The following is an 18,975-nucleotide window of genomic DNA, read 5'->3' as shown; positions in this document are numbered from 1 at the left end:
GATTGGATCGTGTCTGAACGTGTTACTTGTGGTAGGAGATGGAGTAAGAATATTGGTGTGAATTTGTGGTGAAGTTGTGGTGAAGTGGTGTTTAATGGAAGGAAAGAGAACATGAGAGGATGAAATGGTAAGGAAAATTGTATGAAGCCAGTGCAGTATAAAGTATATATCTACATGAATAGGCCTTTTTTTTATATATTTTGTTACCCCTTGGTTGATCTCTCTTACATAAAAAAAAACATATCTGAGGGCATAAAACGAGATTATACATATATATTAGAATTTGTGCGTTTTTGTTGAATTTTATGAAATATTAGATAAAGTAAATGTTCCTTATTGATACTGAATGAAAAAGAAAACTGTTGTAAGAGAAAAATAAATCATACTTTTTCGTTATTAAAAGGTTTTAGACAAGGAAGTGTGATGTTTGATGTTAATAATTGTGGAATTCAAGTTTTAGCAGACCTGTTGTAGTTTTATATATATAGTAATGTTCGTCAATCTCTGCCGTGATACAATAGTTTGTCAGAAAGCTACTTCAGAAAAAAGTAATGTAAATATTCTAGAAAGGCAAATAGAATAAAAGAAAATGAATATATGAAAAATAAATAAATTGTAAAGGCAGTGGAATAAAATTTTACTCTGCACTTTCTGTAGCGAAATGATCCGCCGTGAGAAGAAATGAAGAAAAAAGAGAAAAAAATCGAATGGTAATGAAGACATGACGAAGGTAAATAGTAAACAAACAAGAAAAATTATGTGTGTGTGTGTGTGTGTGTGTGTGTGTGTGTGTGTGTGTGTGTGGTGATTCGATGATAATTACTTTTCTGCTTTCTCTTTTTTCTCTCTTTTTCCCTTCTTGTCTTCTTTACTGTCTCCTGCTCCGCTAATTACATACCTGGTCACTTACCTGCGGGCGGCTGTTCACCTGGTTAAACGGAGAATTGGCAATTACTGTTCTTTTCCTTACCGTTCAGATTATTGCTCTTACTTCCCTGTTCCTCTTTAATTTCCTCCTTTGCTCCCTAATTAAGCTGTTATCTCATTATCGCTTATTCTCGTTCGTGTTCTTAATGGCGAAGATGGAGAATGTATTTATATTTCTAATCCCCCTATTCATTATTATTATTTGTCTTGTTATTAGTTAATATCGCCCTTATCAACTTGTTCTTGCACCGTCATCTCCTGGTATCCGTATCTAATGTGCTGGCCGTGTTATTGTGTCATTAGTACTGGTTAGTTTCCTTGTCCGTGTAACTGTTTGGTCTTAGTGTGTGGGCGTGTCATAATAATCTGCAACACACACATACAGACAGACAGAGAGACAATGCAGGTGTGGCAGGTGTAACGGTTCCTTCTCTATACCTGGACTCATTATATCACTTTACCTGGCTTGTATCCCTTTGATTCATTAACTCACCTTGCCTCACCTCACCTCACCTCATCTCATTCACCTGTACGCCTGTGTAATTAGCTCGAAAATTACAGATGGTTTTGAAGTCGCGATTAGATAAATATTTCCCAGAACAGGTTTGGGTTAAATAATTAATTGATTGCGTGTGCTCTTAGTAGTGATTACACCGCGATTAGGGGCAGGTGTGGAAGATGGCGAAAATTGAAAGAAAAAGGAACAACCCGGAACAGTGAAGGCGGTGGAGGTGTTTAAGGGAGAGCAGCATCCAGTTGAAGGGTCTGCGTGGGCTGTTTCTCTGTAGTTCTATACAATCATATGCGATTTATCATAGTTTCATTACCATTACCATCACCTTTCAGACGAGACACAGGAGCACCATCTGATTATTTCTACTAAGGTTACCCTCCTCAGGATTACACTCACTGTTTGTAATCTAGTACGGTAGTTTCATCTCTTTCTTTCTGTAACATTTCCCAGGTCTGGGTGTACACAGGGCACTGGCGTGGTGTTCTCTCCCAACTGTTTGCCTGACGATTTGTTGCTTGAAGGAGAGGCGGCCAGAAAGGAACCTTCTTTATTTTTTGTCCTGTTCATCCACGCATGGTATTATTATATAGTTTAACAGATGCCTCGTCATACACCAATATAGTTTATGATGTCGGCTCTTCCTTATTCATTGTATTTCTTTGTTCATTTCTTAACTTCTCCCCAATTTTTTTTTTTTTTTCATTTTAAGAGAAGTTTTGAACCAAGGACAACAAAATATATATATAAAAAAAAAACTCGCAGATGCACCACTCCCAAAAGAAAATGACAAAATACGATACCCAAAATTGAAGAAGTGTCTTGAAACTGCCTCTTAAAGGAACTCCAAGTAACGTTACCTGTACACACTGCTTGACTCATTACCTCGCGTCTAAACCTTTACAAAATTCACCTAAAACAAATAGAACTTTGACTACCTCGTGCTTTTATTCTCATTCGTTGCTGTAATCCTTAATCCTTCCCTCCACCTCTACCCCAACACAACTCCTTCGTGCTTTATCACCCTGGTCGTGAGGTCCTGGCTGCCCTCTCCTTTCGTCACGCCCTCCCCTGGGGTCCAAAAACACACACACAAAGGGCCCAGACCACAAAATCGTTGCCCTGAAGAATGGAAGCCTTTACGCAAACACTGAATCCTCTGTAAAAGAGATCCGCTGCTTCACGTCCGTTTGAATTGCATTGTGGCGCCTTGGCTGGGGATCGCTGGCAGGGCACGCAAGGAGGGTGGGGATGGGGAAGGGTAGGATGCATGACTGGCCTCTCCCACTTGCTTCTCTGCCCGCTATAGTATTTCTTGAACTTGGTAAAACGGATCAAGTAAGAGTTTTGAATATATTAATCTGATATGGTGTCTTTTAAAGCTTCTTTGTTCGCGATAGCATTTCTCGAAGTTGATGTAAAGTTTTTCTTAGAGTTTTGAGTATAGTTTAACTTCTAGATTGTCTTCTCAAGCTTAACCTCTTCAGTACCATGACGCATTTCCATATTCATTCTGGTTACCATTTGGCGATTTTATACACCTTCAGAAACTCATGTGGGGCATCGGAGTAGTGAAGACAGTGGCCATTAATCTTCTCACCTGTAAAGACCCTTCCTAATGTAAATAAATTGGTTTAATCATACACAAATCTCAAGGTAAAAATATGTTCCTTTATTGAAGGCGTTAATAAAATTGTTTGGTTTAGGTTTAGTATGTAAGTTAACTACTATGGTATCTTTGAGCTTCCTTCTGTGACTACTATATTATTTTTTATCTTTGCTTGATCTAGCGTGCGTTTAGAGTATAAACTGATTGCTATGGTATCTTCTCAAGATTAATAAGTTTGTCTGGTTTAGGTTTAGTATATAATTTGATTGCTATGGTGTCTTGTCAGTTAACAAAGTGGTTCGGTGTTTAGTGAGGAAAGACGTCACTGATAGTAGAAGGACTGATCGGCGTTCTTTAAAACTTTTAGTACCTGTAGTTGTAATTTTCCTCAGTGAAGTGGTCTAAGGTTACTCAAATAATGGAACAAGTGCAGTGTTGGCGTTCGAGTTTAGAAGATAATTTGGAAAGATGCCACTGATAACCAAAGTAATGTAGTAGTTTGAACCCTTTAGTGGCTGTAGTGCTACTTTGCCTCAGTATGTCCTTCTAGGGTTACCGGGATGAAGCAATAAGTGTCACGCTATCACCAGCAGCCAAAGAAGCAACATCTCGGCCATGGAGTTTACCTGTATAAATAAGACTTTAGATAAGAGAAGGTTAGATATTCACCTTCTACCTTTGCGTTATCAGCATCTGCAGCTCCTTCAGGTGCCGCAAGGGATGCAGATTCAGGAGCTGACGTGCATTGCAATTATCAGGGAGTGTACGAGGATATTGCATCGCCCCCCGGCTGTTGTTGGCTCTTCTTGTTTGTTTGGGAGGGACTCGATCGTAGCGGTGGTGGTGGTGATGGTGGGTTTGGAATGCGGGGTACCGCAAGGGGGTATAAGACCTTCTCTGTTTGGATAAGTATATACCCAAGGCCTTACTTAGTGTATATTGTTGTAAAAATAAAAGGCTTAGCGGTGCAGTGGTCTGACTCGCTGGCTGGCTGGCTGGCTGTGGCTGGTTCGCTGTCTGGTGAAGGAAAGTGTGTCAGGGTAATAAAGGAAGAAAGTTATGTGACAGTGCCTGAAAGTGTCTTAAGTGCAAGGAAAGATTGTTAGTATTTGGGGTTTTTGTATGTTTGTGTGTTAGAACTCATGTTTTTATTTTAGACTTTCTCTTAGTAGTGGTTTGAATGTTGAATTCTTTGGACTACAGTTAGCTCTTATTATTCTAAAGTTTATACATGAAGAATTGTGTCCGCTAGGGAAACTCTCGCAGCGACAGAAAGTATATTTAACATTACCTGAAGACATGCAGCGGTGAAGACGGCGCATCGTACTCCTTTGAAGACTGACGTACATTCACCTCACGAAAATGCCTCAGAGAAAAGAAAACTGGGCTGCGACAAGAGATAAAAGAAAGAAAAAAGAGACGACAGCGAGGAAGAAAATAGCACTGAGACAAAAAAGAAAAAAAAGACGAGAATGAGAAAGAAAAGTTAGACATTTAATGAAAAAAAAAATCAGAAAAGTGGTATTTGAGAATATATATGAAAAGAAAAATTAAAGTGGTGGAAGTCAAAGTACCGAGAATAAACGTAAAGAAAAAATGATAAAAAAAAGACATAGGGAGAAAAAAAATATTAGGTGAGAAAAAATAATGTGGAAGGTGCATGTCAAAACAGAAAAAAAGGGAAAAATAGATAAAAGAAAGTGGAAAGAATCTCACAAACTGCATGCAAAATAAAAAAAAAGAAAAAAAAAATAAAAATATGCCTTAGGAATTTACCAGTACTAAAAGAAGGATAAGAAAAGAATATAGAAGTATGACAAGCTACACACAAGATAAAAAAAAAAAGAGGAAGAAAGGAGAAAAAAAATGTACCACAGGAATTTGATAGTACTGAAAAAATAAGAAATATGATAAAAAATTATAACACACAAAATAGTGGCCAGAAATAGATTGATAAAACACATGCAAAAGTACAAAAGAAAAGATAAATGGATTGGAACACTAAAAAACAAAAAGGATAAATAAATACATATGGTGAAGGATAAAGAAAATTAATATAGAGAGAGAAAAGTTAGAAAAATATTGAGTACCGCTGAAAAGGAAGAAAAGAAAGGATAGGATAGAAAAAATGTGTATTGCTAAGAATAAGAAAGGGAAAAATAAAGATAAAATATAGAAAAAAGGAAGGAATGTAAAGAAAAGACGGGAGAAAATATTATACATTGTAAGCTAAAATAAAAGAGGAAAGAAATAATAAAAAAAAAAAACAGGTAAATATAGAATGAAAGGAGAAAAAATTAAGAAAAATTAAAATAAAAAAGGAGAAAGAAAGAGAAAAAGAAAATGAAAAAATACAACAGAGATTAGAAAAAGGAGAAAGACAAAAGACAAAAATAAAAAAGATAAACCAACAGAGATAAAAAGGAAAAAGAAACAGAAAAGACAATAAAAACAGAAAAACAAAAAGAAAGAGCAAAAAAATATAAAAACAAAGAGAAAATATGAAAAAAGGAAAGAATGTATTGCGTAGCGAATCACCAAATGGAGCTTCGGAGACAAGGGACGTAAGGGATGCGTCAGGCAGAGTTATTTACGACTGGCACACGATAAACCAGACGGCCGGCCTTAAATCATCAGTGAGGCAGCGCTGGCCAATACTTCCATTATCGCGCACCATCACCCTGATCGAGAGAGAGAGAGAGAGAGAGAGAGAGAGAGGACACCGATCATGATACTCCTTTATTGAGTCTAGAATTGGTCTGTCGGATAGTGGTGGTGGGTCTGTTGGTCTATCGCGTGTGTAGTCTCAGGCGTTGGTGGTCCTTCGAGTGTGGTCTGACAGGGTGTACTGGTGGTCTACCTGTGTGTTTTTTTCGAGGGTGTATCAAGGTCTGTTTCTATCTCCTGGTGGTCTGTTGTGGTCTTCTTAGGTCTGTTGTGTCCATTTAAAGTTATGTCTGGGTCTTACTAGTCTATTGCTTATGTACATTGAGGTTTGTTTGATTTTTGAGGGTCTGTCTGTTCATCGGGGTCTGTTGAAATGTATAGCGATATTTTGGTGAGTCTTTCTAGGTCTGTTCTTTTGTTCGTCGGGATTCGGTCAGTGTTTTCTGTTCCATCAGGTTCCAGGGAATGTCAGTGGTCTGTTGCCGTATATATATGAGAGAGAGAGAGAGAGAGAGAGAGAGAGAGAGTGTTGGTGATGAGCGGACAAAATTTGATTGCTTTGTACCACGATTTTTTAAAGAACACGTGTAAAAAAAAGTGTACTGCAGAAATTAAAGTAGTGATGGTAGTAGCAGCAGTACAAAAGTCGTAGAAGCAGCAGGAGTAGTAGCAGTAGTAGTAGTTAATATCAGCCTACAAAAAAGGGAAGTCATAAATATCAAGAGTAATAGCGCGTCTTTAAAAGTACAGAGTAACCTAATTCCTTGCTCTTAAATCCTTTCCCTGGGGCTCAGAAGGACCTGATTATGATCTCTCGGCCCCCTTACCCTTCCTTACCGCCCCTGCCCCTGCCCCTGCCATACACGCCCCTGCCTTACAACCAGTCCATTTTTAGGAGAGAGAGAGAGAGAGAGAGAGAGAGAGGAAGAGGAGGCGTGGAGAGAAGATTTATGTCCTGTCCGTCGAAATATATACTATAAGGTAACCAAGGGAGGGCGGATCTGCCTGCCACATACAGGACCAACAGCCCAGTGCGTGACCCGCCGTGGAAATGTTAATGATGGTGGTGGTGGTAGTAATAATAATAGCTGTAATAATGATGATAATAACTAAATAGCTGTAATAATGATAATAACTAAAGATAATAATGTTTTTAGTGCTGATTCTGCTTCTGTTATGACTGTTACCACTGCTACTACTACTGATACGTGCTACTACTACTACTACTACTACTACTACTACTACTTCTGCTGCTGCTGCTATTACTTCTACTACTACTACTTTTATTACTCCTACTACTACAACAAGTACTACTACTACTGCTACCACCACCACCACCACCACCACCACCACTACCACCACTACCACCACCACTACCACTACTACTACTACTACTACTACTACTACTACTACTACTACTACTACTACTACTACTACTACTACTACTACTACTCCTGCTTCTACTGCTGCTGCTGTCACCACCCTGAAACAACAACAACAAAAAATAACAATAAATCTATAACTATTAACTAAAAGACAAACCAAAAGTAAGGAAATCAAACATATCGAGACAAATTCATTTCTAACACACGAGACTGTATTAGATTTGTACTTTCTTATCAAACACGACGAAACTTAAAAAAAAAAGTTGGATGATAAATTAACAGAGCGAAAACAAACGAGAATATTCATTATTTCATATTTTTAATTTCTGAAGCAAATAGAAAGATAAATATTCCCTCCATGTATTGCAGTTCACTTTTATTTTTGTTTTTTTTTCACTCTTTTCTTTTACGTCCCTTCCATCTTTTATCTGCTCTCATAAACCATGGATCTTCTCCTCTGCCTTCGTTTTCTTCATTCATCGTCACAACTTTTTCCTTCGTCGCGTCTCATAAGAAAATGCAAACATGAAACATTTTTGCGGGGTAGAAGTTCATTTGTCTACATATTTTCTTCTCTGTGTGCGTTTTCTTTTGCCGGTGGAAAGAAAATGGTGTAGAAAATAAAAGAGAACTTATTTTCATTACCGTATTCTTTTCCTTCTTTTCCTGGTGTAGAATTCAGTTTATTTCACCAGAGAGAGAGAGAGAGAGAGAGAGAGAGAGAGAAACAGCTTCCAAAGAGTGTATGTAGCTAAGTATTACGAGTCCCCTCTGTGACCTGGGAGTGTCCGCGCCGCCCCCCGTGACCCTCCCCCAGACGCGGTTTGTGAGTTACTGCCGCTCGAGTTTAGAGTCAAGCTGATTTAAACCTCCGATACTCCCGTCTGGTGTGTGCCGACCCCTGATACCTGATACCCCGTGATACTCCCTGATCCTCCCTCATAGCAGGCCTTTAGGGAGAAAAAATGGGTTGGAAAAATATATGTATGATAATGGAATATATCACAGGAGTTTTAAAGAGAATGTTGTGTTATCTTGCCTCCCTCCGTTTCGTGTTTCCCTGTCGTTCCTCTCGGGTTAGTTGTTCCTGTCAGGGATTGTGTTCGTTCAGCTTTTGACTCGGGTTTATTCATGTATTTATTGTTTTGATTTATGAGTTTTATCTGTGTTTTTTTTTTTTTTTTGTCGTTTTGTGATTGATTGCGTTTAGGAAAATGATTCAGTGGCCTTTTCTTGTTTTTTCTTATTTTGTTTCTCTCTTTGGTTTAGATTTGCATTACTGTTGTTATTATTTTTGTTATTATTTCTTCTTCTTTCTCTTCTTCTTCTTCTTCTTCTTCTTCTTATTATTATTATTATTATTATCATCATCATTGTCGCCGTTGTTGTTGTTGTTATTGTTGTTGTTGTTGTTGTTCTTCTTTTCTTATCATCACTACCACTATCACTATCAACATCATCATCGTCATCATCATCATTATTATCATTTCATTTTTCATATATTCTGTTCATCTTCCATTCTTTTTTATACCTGAATTTTCTAGATGAGGTTAAATTATGTGAAAACTCATTAAGGCGGAGAGTGGAAGTGGCGTCAGTGTTAGATTACCAAAAGATGCATTCCAGTGATTAAGTGGTGCAGGTTCTTGGCTTTTTTTTTATTCACCTGATATTTTTCTAGGCCTCATCTATCTCCCCCTGCAGTACTCCACCTGTGAGGGCTGCCTTGTGTGCCTCATCTGGCCTCTTCTTGTGACTTCACCTTCCTGTGTTCTTGTATAGTCGACATGTGAGATTATTATGTATGGGATTTGAATCTCTTGGTGTAGATTTGAGGAAGGTTTATATGTTGAAGTTACGACTGCTGCTGCTACTTGAACTGGTGGGGTTTTTTCTGCTATTACTACTACTGCTACTACTACTACTACTACTACTACTACTACTACTACTACTACTACTACTACTACTACTACTACTACTACTACTTGCATACAAGAACTAGAACAAGAACATCAGAAAAAAACAAAAACAACAGCAACAACTACTACCACTACTACTACTACTACTACTACTACTACTACTACTACTACTACAACTACAACTACTACAACTACTACTACTACTACTATCAGCATATATACAAGAACTAGAATAACAACAACAAGAACAACAACAGCAACCACCACCACCACTACCACTACTACTACTTTTACTTCTACTTCTACTTCTACTTCTACTACTACTACTACTACTACTACTACTACTACTACTACTACTACTACTACTACTACTACTACTACTACTACTACTACTACTACTACTACCACATCAACAGCTAAAACTGCTACTACTACAATCACAACCACCACCACGAGAACCGCTAACCCATTCTTCTCTCTCTTTGCAGAACATGAGAGGCTGCGGGCGTCCGTGATGGTGGGCGTGCCTGGCGGAGCAGCTGGTGGAGGCGTGGGTGTGGGAGTGGGTGTGGGCGGGGAGGGTGTGGGCGGGGGCGAGGGGGAGGCGCTAAGGAGGGCGGCGGCGGAGGGAAACACTGGGAAGCTTCTGGCGCTGCTGGAAGAAGGAGCGTCAGTAAACAAAAGTGATGAGGTGAGTGTTGTGCTTGTCTGATAACTTGTCTGTCTGTCTGTCTGTCTGTTTGTTTACTTGTCTACTTGTTCGCCTACCTGCTCTTGTTTACTTTTCTACTGTTCATTTACTTTTTACTTGGTTGCCTATCTGTTCTTGTTTACTTATTTACTTTTTTGTTTACATGTTTACTTGGTTGCTTACCTGCTCTTGTTTACTTTTCTACTGTTTGTTTACTTGTTTACTCCTTCGCCTGTCTGTTTGTTTACCTATATTCTCTCTCACTATTTGTTTACCTGGTTATTTTTCTACCTGTTTACTTGTTTACTTTTGTGGATATTTCTTTTTCTCGTTCTATCTGTTTATAAAATTCTACCTTTTTACCTGTTTGTTATCTCTCTGCTTGTTTGGTTACCTGTTTATCTGTCTATTTTCTTCTCTTTTCCTTTTTTCTACGTGTTTGCTTACCTGTTTACTTCATCTTATGAGTTGCTGGTACTGTTGGCTGTCAAAATTAGATTAAATACAAATATATTTAACTATTTGTTAAAGTCTCGTCTTATATGTCTGTTCACTAATCTTTCTAGCTGTCTGTATCTTCTATAATTGTCTACATACTTAGATATAATTCTGTATAGTTATTTATTTATTTGTTTTTTTTCATCTGTTGCATTTACCAGGTCACCAGTCTGTTTGTCTATCTGTCTGCATGTGTGTTTCCATCACTGTCTGCCTCATTACTTACTGCACCAGTTTTTAGGTTAGTCTGTCTGCCGTGCATGTGTCTATGATAAACACCACGTATTGATCGTTTCTCCGCATGTCTGTGTGTGTGTGTCTGTTGGTGTTACTGTCTGCCTGGTTGTATGCACGGCTGTCTTATTAGTTTGTGCATGTCTTTTTATTTCTTTGCATGCTTATCTTATATTTACATTACTGGTTACTAAGGTGTGTGTGTGTGTGTGTGTGTGTGTGTGTGTGTGTGTGTGTGTGTGTGTGTGTGTGTGTGTGTGTGTGTGTGTGTGTGTGTGTGTGTGTGTGTGTGTGTGTGTGTGTGTGTGTGTGTGTGTGTGTGTGTGTGTGTGTGTGTGTGTACGGAAAAAAACAGGTGTTCGTGAGCTAAATTATGCAGCAAACTAATATATGTGTATGCTTCCTGTGTGTGTGTGTGTGTGTGTGTGTGTGTGTGTGTGTGTGTGTGTGTGTGTGTGTGTGTGTGTGTGTGTGCGTGTGCGTGTGCGCGTTAGTTGCACCCTTTGCTTCCTGTTCTTATTCTCTTTCTCTCTCACTTTTTATTTATTTTTTTCTTTATTTTGCTTCCTACGTGGTAACTTTCTTTCCTAAACAAGTGTGTTGTCCCGCGCATTACATAGACTTTTCTCGTCGTCACTCTTTATTGCAATCTTACCTCGTGTTTTCTTGACCCTAGGAAAATAAGATACAAAGAAGGATGTATTTTTGAGGTCGGTGTGTGTGTGTGTGTGTGTGTGTGTGTGTGTGTGTGTGTGTGTGTGTTTTGGCCTGACCTTTAGATTGCTCGTAATAATTTGTGGCTGTGTAGTGATGATGATGATGATGGTGCTGGTGGTAAGGGTGGTGGTGGTGGTAGTAGAAGTAGTAGTAGTAGTAGTAGTAATAGTAGTAGTAGTAGTAGTAGTAGAGGTAGAAATAGTGGTAATAAGAGTAGAATCAGAAGAATATTTCTAGTAGTAGCAAGAACAACAATGTAAATAATAATAATAATAATAATAATAATAATAATAATAATAATGATAATAATAATGCTAATAATGAGAGGTATAATGAGAGCTGCCTTATATGGATCGCAACACACAGGCATGAGAATCACCTGCACACTCACCTGGTGTTGCCTTAACTGACACACAGCAAACACACAAGCTGGAGGAACATTGCGAATTTGATCAGTGTTATGCTATTTCATCTCTCTCATATTTACTGTTATATTGTTATTGTTTTCCTTCACTGTCATGATTCATTACTACATTTTTCGTATTTTTTTTTTCGTAAACACTTGATTTTGAAAGTTGATTATTCTTGAGTCGGAAACTTTTGTACTTCTTAATTATATTTTTGGATGATTTTGTGTAATGTTCTCTTTGAGGGTTCTAGAGTGAGATAAGATATTTTTTATTTGATGCACTCTCTCTCTCTCTCTCTCTCTCTCTCTCTCTCTCTCTCTCTCTCTCTCTCTCTCTCTCTCTCTCTCTCTCTCTCTCTCTCTCTCTCTCTCTCTCTCTCTCTCTCTCTCTCTCTCTCTCTACTTATCTCTGCCACTCTGCATTTGCCTATCTCTTATATTTATTCTATTTTTTTTCTCTCTTATCCTTTAGATTTTTTTTCTGTGCCCGCCCTTGTCTCTCGTCTTTATGCCGCATGTCTGTCTGTCTGTCTGTTCTTTGTTTGTTTGCCTGTCAGTCATCCTATGTACGTGTCAGGCTGTCAGTGTGAGAATCTGTGCCTTGTCTTTCTTAGTAGTTGTTTACCTGTTTGTTTATTTGTCTCTATTTTATTGTTTTGTTTATATTTATTTCTTTTTTTTTCTTCTTTGTTTTACGGTTCTCTCTATTTTTTTTCTCTTTTTGTTTCGTTCTTCTTGCATGAGTCTTTTTGTTTCGTGTTTTTGCATGAGTCTTTTTTTTTTTGTTTCAGTTTGTTTGCTTTTTTTTCTTATTTTCTTTCTTAGCTTTTGTTCGTCTATTTTTCTTTCATCTGCATGTTTGTCTGTCCTTTATACCTGTTTGTACTCTCTCTCTCTCTCTCTCTCTCTCTCTCTCTCTCTCTCTCTCTCTCTCTCTCTCTCTCTCTCGACCATATGTCCCTCCCTTCCTCCCTTCCTCTTCCTGTTAACATTTTGGGTTCTGTACTGTGTGGCTTCCTCTCTGACGTCACCTTCCGCTCTCTCTCTCTCTCTCTCTCTCTCTCTCTCTCTCTCTCTCTCTCTCTCTCTCTCTCTCTCTCAATATCACAAATAAATGTTTTTTTCGTCATAATTTTCAATATGTTTGGATGTTGTACTTTGATTATTGTTTGTTGTTTTGTTTGTGTTTTTTTGCGACTGTGTTATTGTTTCATTGTTTGCTCATGTGGTTTTTTCTTGTTTTCTTTCCCTGTATTCCCCCTCTTCTGTCATCGTGGTGGTTTGTTGTCATCATCGTCATCATCGTCGTCGTCGTTGCCATCACCATCATCGTCGGCGCATCTCCGCACACACACACACACACACACACACACACACACACACACACACACACACACACACACACACACACACACACACACACACACCTGCCCCTCTCCCCTTTGGTCACTCCACCCTTCCATTACTGACATTTTTCCCTCCCTATTTCCCTCCCTTTTCCTCCCTCATTGCCCTTTTTACTTCTCTCTCTCTCTCTCTCTCTCTCTCTCTCTCTCTCTCTCTCTCTCTCTCTCTCTCTCTCTCTCTCTCTCTCTCTCTCTCTCTCTCTCTCTCTCTCTCTCTCTCTCTCTCTCTCTCTCTCTCTCTCTCTCTCTCTCTCTCTCTCTCTCTCTCTCCTCCCTGCCTCCTCCACTCCCTCTCTTATTCTTTCCTCTTCCATATTATCCTTCTTTTCTGTTTTTTATTTATTGTTTTATTTTCTCTTCTTCTTTTATTTGCTCTGTCTAATCTTTATCTATTACCTCTTTCCTCCTCCTTCTCCTCCTCCTCTTTCCCTCTTTCCCTCTTTTCTATCCTCACCTGGCGACATTCTCCTCCCCATCCCTCCCTCGTCATTCTCTTCATCACCTGCTTCCTCTCTCTCTCTCTCTCTCTCTCTCTCTCTCTCTCTCTCTCTCTCTCTATCTATCTATCTATCTATCTATCTATCTATCTATCTATCTATCTATCTTTATCTATCTATCTATCTATCTCTCTCTATCTATATATCTATCTATCTTTGTTCCGTTATGCTTGCTTGACCTCTCATCCTGTGTTTCTCTGTAATTATCTTATCCTCCTGCTCCTCCTCCTCCTCCTCCTCCTCCTCCTCCTCCTCCTCCTCCTCCTCCTCCTCTTCTTTCTTCTTTCATTCTTCAATCATTCTGTTCTTCTGCTCTATTTTCCTTTCGTTTCCTTTTTCTTTTCTCTTCGTTACTTTTTGTCCTTTTATGTTTACTCTCTCTCTCTCTCTCTCTCTCTCTCTCTCTCTCTCTCTCTCTCTCTCTCTCTCTCTCTCTCTCTCTCTCTCTCTCTCTCTCTCTCTCTCTCTCATATTTATATTACTATTCATCTGTTTATCTGTCTATTTGTCTGTCTGTCTATCTGAATTTATCTTTCTTTCTTGATTTTTTCTTGGGTTTTTTTTCACACTCTCTCCTCCTCTTCCTCCTCCTCCTCCTCCTCCTCCTCCTCCTCCTCCTCCTCCTCCTCCTCCTCCTCCTCTTCCTCCTCCTCCTCCTCCTCTTCATAAAACCTCTTTCTCTCCCACTCCCCGCCTCTCCCCTTTTTCTCCTCCTCGTACTCATCTCTCTCCTCTTTTTACTCTCCCTCTCCCCTTCTTTAATCTTCCTCCACGCCTTCTCCTCCTTTCGTTCCCTCCACTCTTCCTTTCTCTACCTCTTTTCCTATTCTTTAATCTTAACATTTTATAATTTCCTTTTCCTTCTTTCGCTTTTCTCTTCTCATTTTATCGCTTATCTCTGCTCTCCCCTTTATTAATCTCATTTCCTATCCTTTGTTCCTTATATATGTTTTTTTTCTTTATTTACATACTTTTATCATATCATTCCTTTCCTTTTGACTTCCTTTATTCTTGTCTCCCAACCTCTACTGATTCATTCACTACACGTACACCTCCTCCCGTCACGCCATTTATACACACCTCCGTCAATACACGCCCCCTGCATCCTTCTGCCTGCCCTGCCGTGCCCCCTGCAGTGCGGAAGAACACCCCTGCACTGGGCTTGCTCGCGCCGCCAAGCCAACGCGGTCGCCAGCCTTCTGCTCAACGGTGCCAAGGTCAACTCAGCGGACAGTGTAAGTACTTGAGAGAAAATTGGTTGGTTGGACATATTAGTGGTCGTAGAAAGAGGTCAGTTGGCGTCTGCTGAAAATGGAGAGTAAGGAGACTGGAGGGAAAAGAAAATGGAAACTAAGAAGTAATGAGGGATTGCTATAGGACTGACTGATAGATTATTTTAGCGGTACGAGAATTGATGTTATTTGGACAGTAATGAGATGGAGAGAAAGAAAATATAGAGTAAAAAAGTAGTGAGGGATTGAGGATAAAATGGAGTGTGAGAAGAAGAGAGGGACTGAGATAGGAAAACTGATCGAGTGAAACTTTTAGCGATACAAAAATTAATGTGATTTGGAGAGTAGAAAGATGGACAGAAAGAAAACGCAGAGTGAAGAGTACCAAGAAATTGAAGAAAACTGATTGACTGAAGATTTTAGAACTACAAGAAGGAAAGATTTTGTGTCTGGGGAAAATAAAGAGAAGAGGAGTTGGAAGGAAAGGAAGTGGAGAGTGAAAAATAGTAAGGGATTGAAATTATATGAAAGAAGAACGTGAGACAAAGCAAAAAAAATCAACTGAATGAAGATTTTTAGCGCTATAAGAAAACCACTTCTTATCTAAAAAAAAAATAAATAAAGAAGTAAGGAGACCAGAAAATAGAAAAACGGAAAGTGAAAAATAGTAGAGAAAGAAATATGAGATGTAGAAGTCGAGAGAAAGGTGAGAAAAAATGAAAGGAGTGAAGGAGAGAAAATACGAGAAGGAAATCACGTAAAGGTCACGAAATAAGCTGCAATGTGTTCTTCCTTGTATTATTTTATTTCATTCAACCAAATAAGAGGAAGAAAAGGAAAATAGAAGAGAAGAGAACGAAAGGAGAAGTAGATAAAAGAGGGTAGAGGTAGAACGAGAGATAACCATAATAGGAAGGATATAGTGAGAGAAAAAGAGGATGATAAAGGAGAAGAGAGATAGAAGGGAGATAAATAGGGAGGAAAGGGTGGTGGTGGTGGTGGTGGTGGTGGGGATGGTATTGAGTGAGGCTTGTGGGTGTGTGCGCGCGCTTGTGTGTGCGCCTTTTATAACACACACACACACACACACACACACACACACACACACCCTAGTTTTATGGACGTGTGTAAATAGTTGTTGCCCTTCCTCCATTCCGTGTGCGTTTAAATTGTGCACACACACACACACACACACACACACACACACACACACACACACACACACACACACACACACAGAGAGAGAGAGAGAGAGAGAGAGAGAGAGAGAGAGAGAGAGAGAGGGTTGGTTAAGCATTCTGAACATCCTAACCTTTTTCCAACTCCCTCTTTCCTCTTCCCCCTCCTCCTCCTCCTCCTCCTCCTCCTCCTCCTCCTCCTCCTCCTCCTCCTCCTCCTCCTCCTCCTCCTCCTCCTCCTCCAAACAATCACCCACTGCAGTTCCCTGGTTGGCGACTTCCCCTTCCGGCTGTGTGTGTGTGTGTGTGTGTGTGTGTGTGTGTGTGTGTGTGTAGCATCCACACTCAGACATGAACACACACGCTTCAGTTAACGTGAGTGTTTGCCAGCGCCGTTGTGTGTGTGTGTGTGTGTGTGTGTGTGTGTGTGTGTGTGTGTGTGTGTGTGTGTGTGTGTGTGTGTGTGTGTGCGTCTGTGTGCGTGCGTGTGTCAAAGATCTAGTGCTTTCAATCTGTTCCTGTTTTCATGTGTGTGTGTGTGTGTGTGTGTGTGTGTGTGTGTGTGTGTGTGTGTGTGTGTGTGTGTGTGTGTGTGTGTGTGTACGAATGTGAGAGACGTTTGATAACGGAAGAAGCAATCATACTGTGGGAGAACATGTGCGTGAGGCGTACACACACACACACACACACACACACACACACACACACACACACACACACACACACACACACACACACACACATACGACGTCTTCGGTATTACTCTTGTTACGGTTCTCTACATGAATCATCACTAAATGTTCTCACAAATTATTACTCATCTCTCATCTCCTCCTCCTCCTCCTCCTCCTCCTCCTCCTCCTCCTCCTCCTCCTCCTCCTCCTCCTCCTCCTCCTCCATGTTCTCAAAATATCTCCCTCTCCCGTTCATCCTAAGTTTTCAATAGCCTTATTTTCTACCTCTTAAATTCAATGATCCTCCATCTCCTCCTCCTCCTCCTCCTCCTCCTCCTCCTCCTCCTCCTCCACTTCCTCTGCCACCTCCAGACTCCCACATTCCTCTTCTTTTTTTCTCTTCCTTTTCTTATCTCCTTTCCTTTATTCAGTTTGACTATTTCTACCGCCAGTTGATCCCTTTATCTTTTCCCTTTCTTCTTCTCTCCCTCTCCCTCTCCCTCTCCCTCTCTCCCTCTTCCTCTCCCTCCTTTCCTCTTCCCAGCACGTGGTCTGCTCTCTCACTAGGAAGAGTTTGTTTACCGAGACATTTGATGGGTTCAGAGAAGAGAGGAAGAGACAGAGAGAAAGAGGAAGAGTGAGAGGGAGGGAGAATGGAGAGGAGAGGAGGGTTGGAGGTTTGCGGAAGAGGATGTGAGGAGAATACGAAGGGAGGGAGAAGAAAGGGGAGGAGAAGGACGAGGAGGAGCAGGGAGGAGGTAAGTAGGTGTGAAGTTGAGAAGTTGGTTAGGGAAAGATGTCTGGGTAGATGGAGAGAAAGAGAGAGAGAGAGAGAGAGAGAGAGAGAGAGAGAGAGAGAGAGAGAGTGTGTGTGTGTGTGTAGGTTTCTTAAGAGCGAATGTTTGTACTTGATGGAGGGCGGAATGTGTGTGTGTGTGTGTGTGTGTGTGTGTGTGGAGAGAGAGAGAGAGAGATAGAGAGGAACACCCTTTGTCTGTTGTCACGTCTTATTTGTACATGGAACCTCCTCCTCCTTCTCCTCCTCCTTTTCAATCCGTTCTCTTTCTCTCTCCTCTTCCACTCTTCCTCCTACTCATTTTACTCCTTCTATACCAACTCTTCTCCTTCATATATATTCCTCCTCCTCCTCCTCCTCCTCCTCCTCCTCCTCCTCCTCCTCCTCCTCCTCCTCCTTCCCCCTCGCATGCCAGGTAAGTGGGCTAATACAGGTAACAAGAGGACCCCAAGCCTTCCCTTTGTTCCGCGGTCCTTGATATGTTAGTCATTCAGTGCGTGAAATGCCGTGGACATTGAAGAGACCTTGTTTGTGTCCGTCTGCCCTTGAGACTGACAGATCAACAGGCACGTAGACAGTAAGTAGCTTGACAGAAGGTTATTTAATAGGTAGATGGAAATAAGAGTGAGGTATAGACTGACAGAAAGACGAAAAAATGGACAGGTATTTTGAAACGTAGACGGGAAAATATACATGACAAGAGGATATTTAGTTGACAGACGTGTGGAAAAATTAGCAGAATGAGGTTTAGGTAGGCAGAGATGAAATGGTAGATAGACAGGTAGATTGGAAAATTAGATGGATATATTCAAATACACTCGATATATTGACAGGAAAGTATACAAATGACATTGGAAAGATTTATAGATTGATAGGCGAAGATTAACGAATGAACAGGTAAATAGGAAGGTAAAATATAAATAGATAGTAAAGTAGATGGATAGATAAGTAGATGGATATATAAGAGATGAGACATGACAAACAGAAAGAAATAGACAGGTAGGCAGAAATCAGTTTCCCTGGTGCATATTTAGACAGACAGCTGAGACAGATAGACAGGAGAAAGAGATGCTCAAATATATAGACAGTCAAACAGAGAGACAGACAACCAAGTAAACAAGCGAAAAACTGATAGACAGGCAAAACAGAAAAGTTAGGCAAATAATTAGAGAACTTAAGAAACAGACATGAAAATCAGAAAGGCTAATAAGCAGACAGGCAGCAAACAGATAAGAAAAGAAAGACAGACACACCACGACAGCTAAGTAGATATCACGTAGAGGTGGATAGACAGACAGAGAGACAGACAGACAGGTAGGCAGAAACGGTTGAAGATTCGACTAAATAGACAGATGTAGACAGAAATATTTTGATGAATGAATAGACAGATGTAGACAGGTAAATAAATAAGTTAGTGGTTCATAAATAGAGCAGATAGACAGACAGATAGATAAATATTTTGATAGTAAAAGATAGACAGATAGACAGACACATATTGAAGGATATTGTAAGATTAATATGAATACAAACGTATCATTATACCAAATAAATAATGTGTTTAGAATTTACTCGACAAAAAAAATGGAGAGGGAAGGAAGGGTATTAAGAATCGCTTACAAACATTA

At 39.9% G+C, this 18,975-nt stretch overlaps 1 protein-coding gene across 2 annotated transcripts in view; it reads left to right on the top strand.

Annotated features, from left to right (window-relative positions):
• LOC123507064 overlaps positions 1-18,975 on the top strand; it is a 304,154-nt gene that overhangs the window by 74,625 nt on the left and 210,554 nt on the right. Inside the window, exons 2-3 of one of the 2 annotated variants that reach the window (XM_045259606.1) lie at positions 9,507-9,709; positions 14,607-14,705. In XM_045259606.1, the coding sequence (XP_045115541.1) occupies positions 9,533-9,709; positions 14,607-14,705 (276 nt within the window). In that variant the 5' untranslated portion in view covers positions 9,507-9,532. Of the gene's footprint in view, positions 1-9,506; positions 9,710-14,606; positions 14,706-18,975 lie in introns of those variants that run through there. The other variant, XM_045259607.1, reaches the window with a different exon arrangement.

The sequence above is a fragment of the Portunus trituberculatus genome, chromosome 21 (assembly GCF_017591435.1).
Source record: "Portunus trituberculatus isolate SZX2019 chromosome 21, ASM1759143v1, whole genome shotgun sequence".
Taxonomy (NCBI): Eukaryota; Metazoa; Arthropoda; class Malacostraca; order Decapoda; family Portunidae; genus Portunus; species Portunus trituberculatus.
The sequence above is the reverse complement of the archived record's forward strand: the minus strand, read 5'-3'. Positions and strand labels throughout refer to the sequence as shown.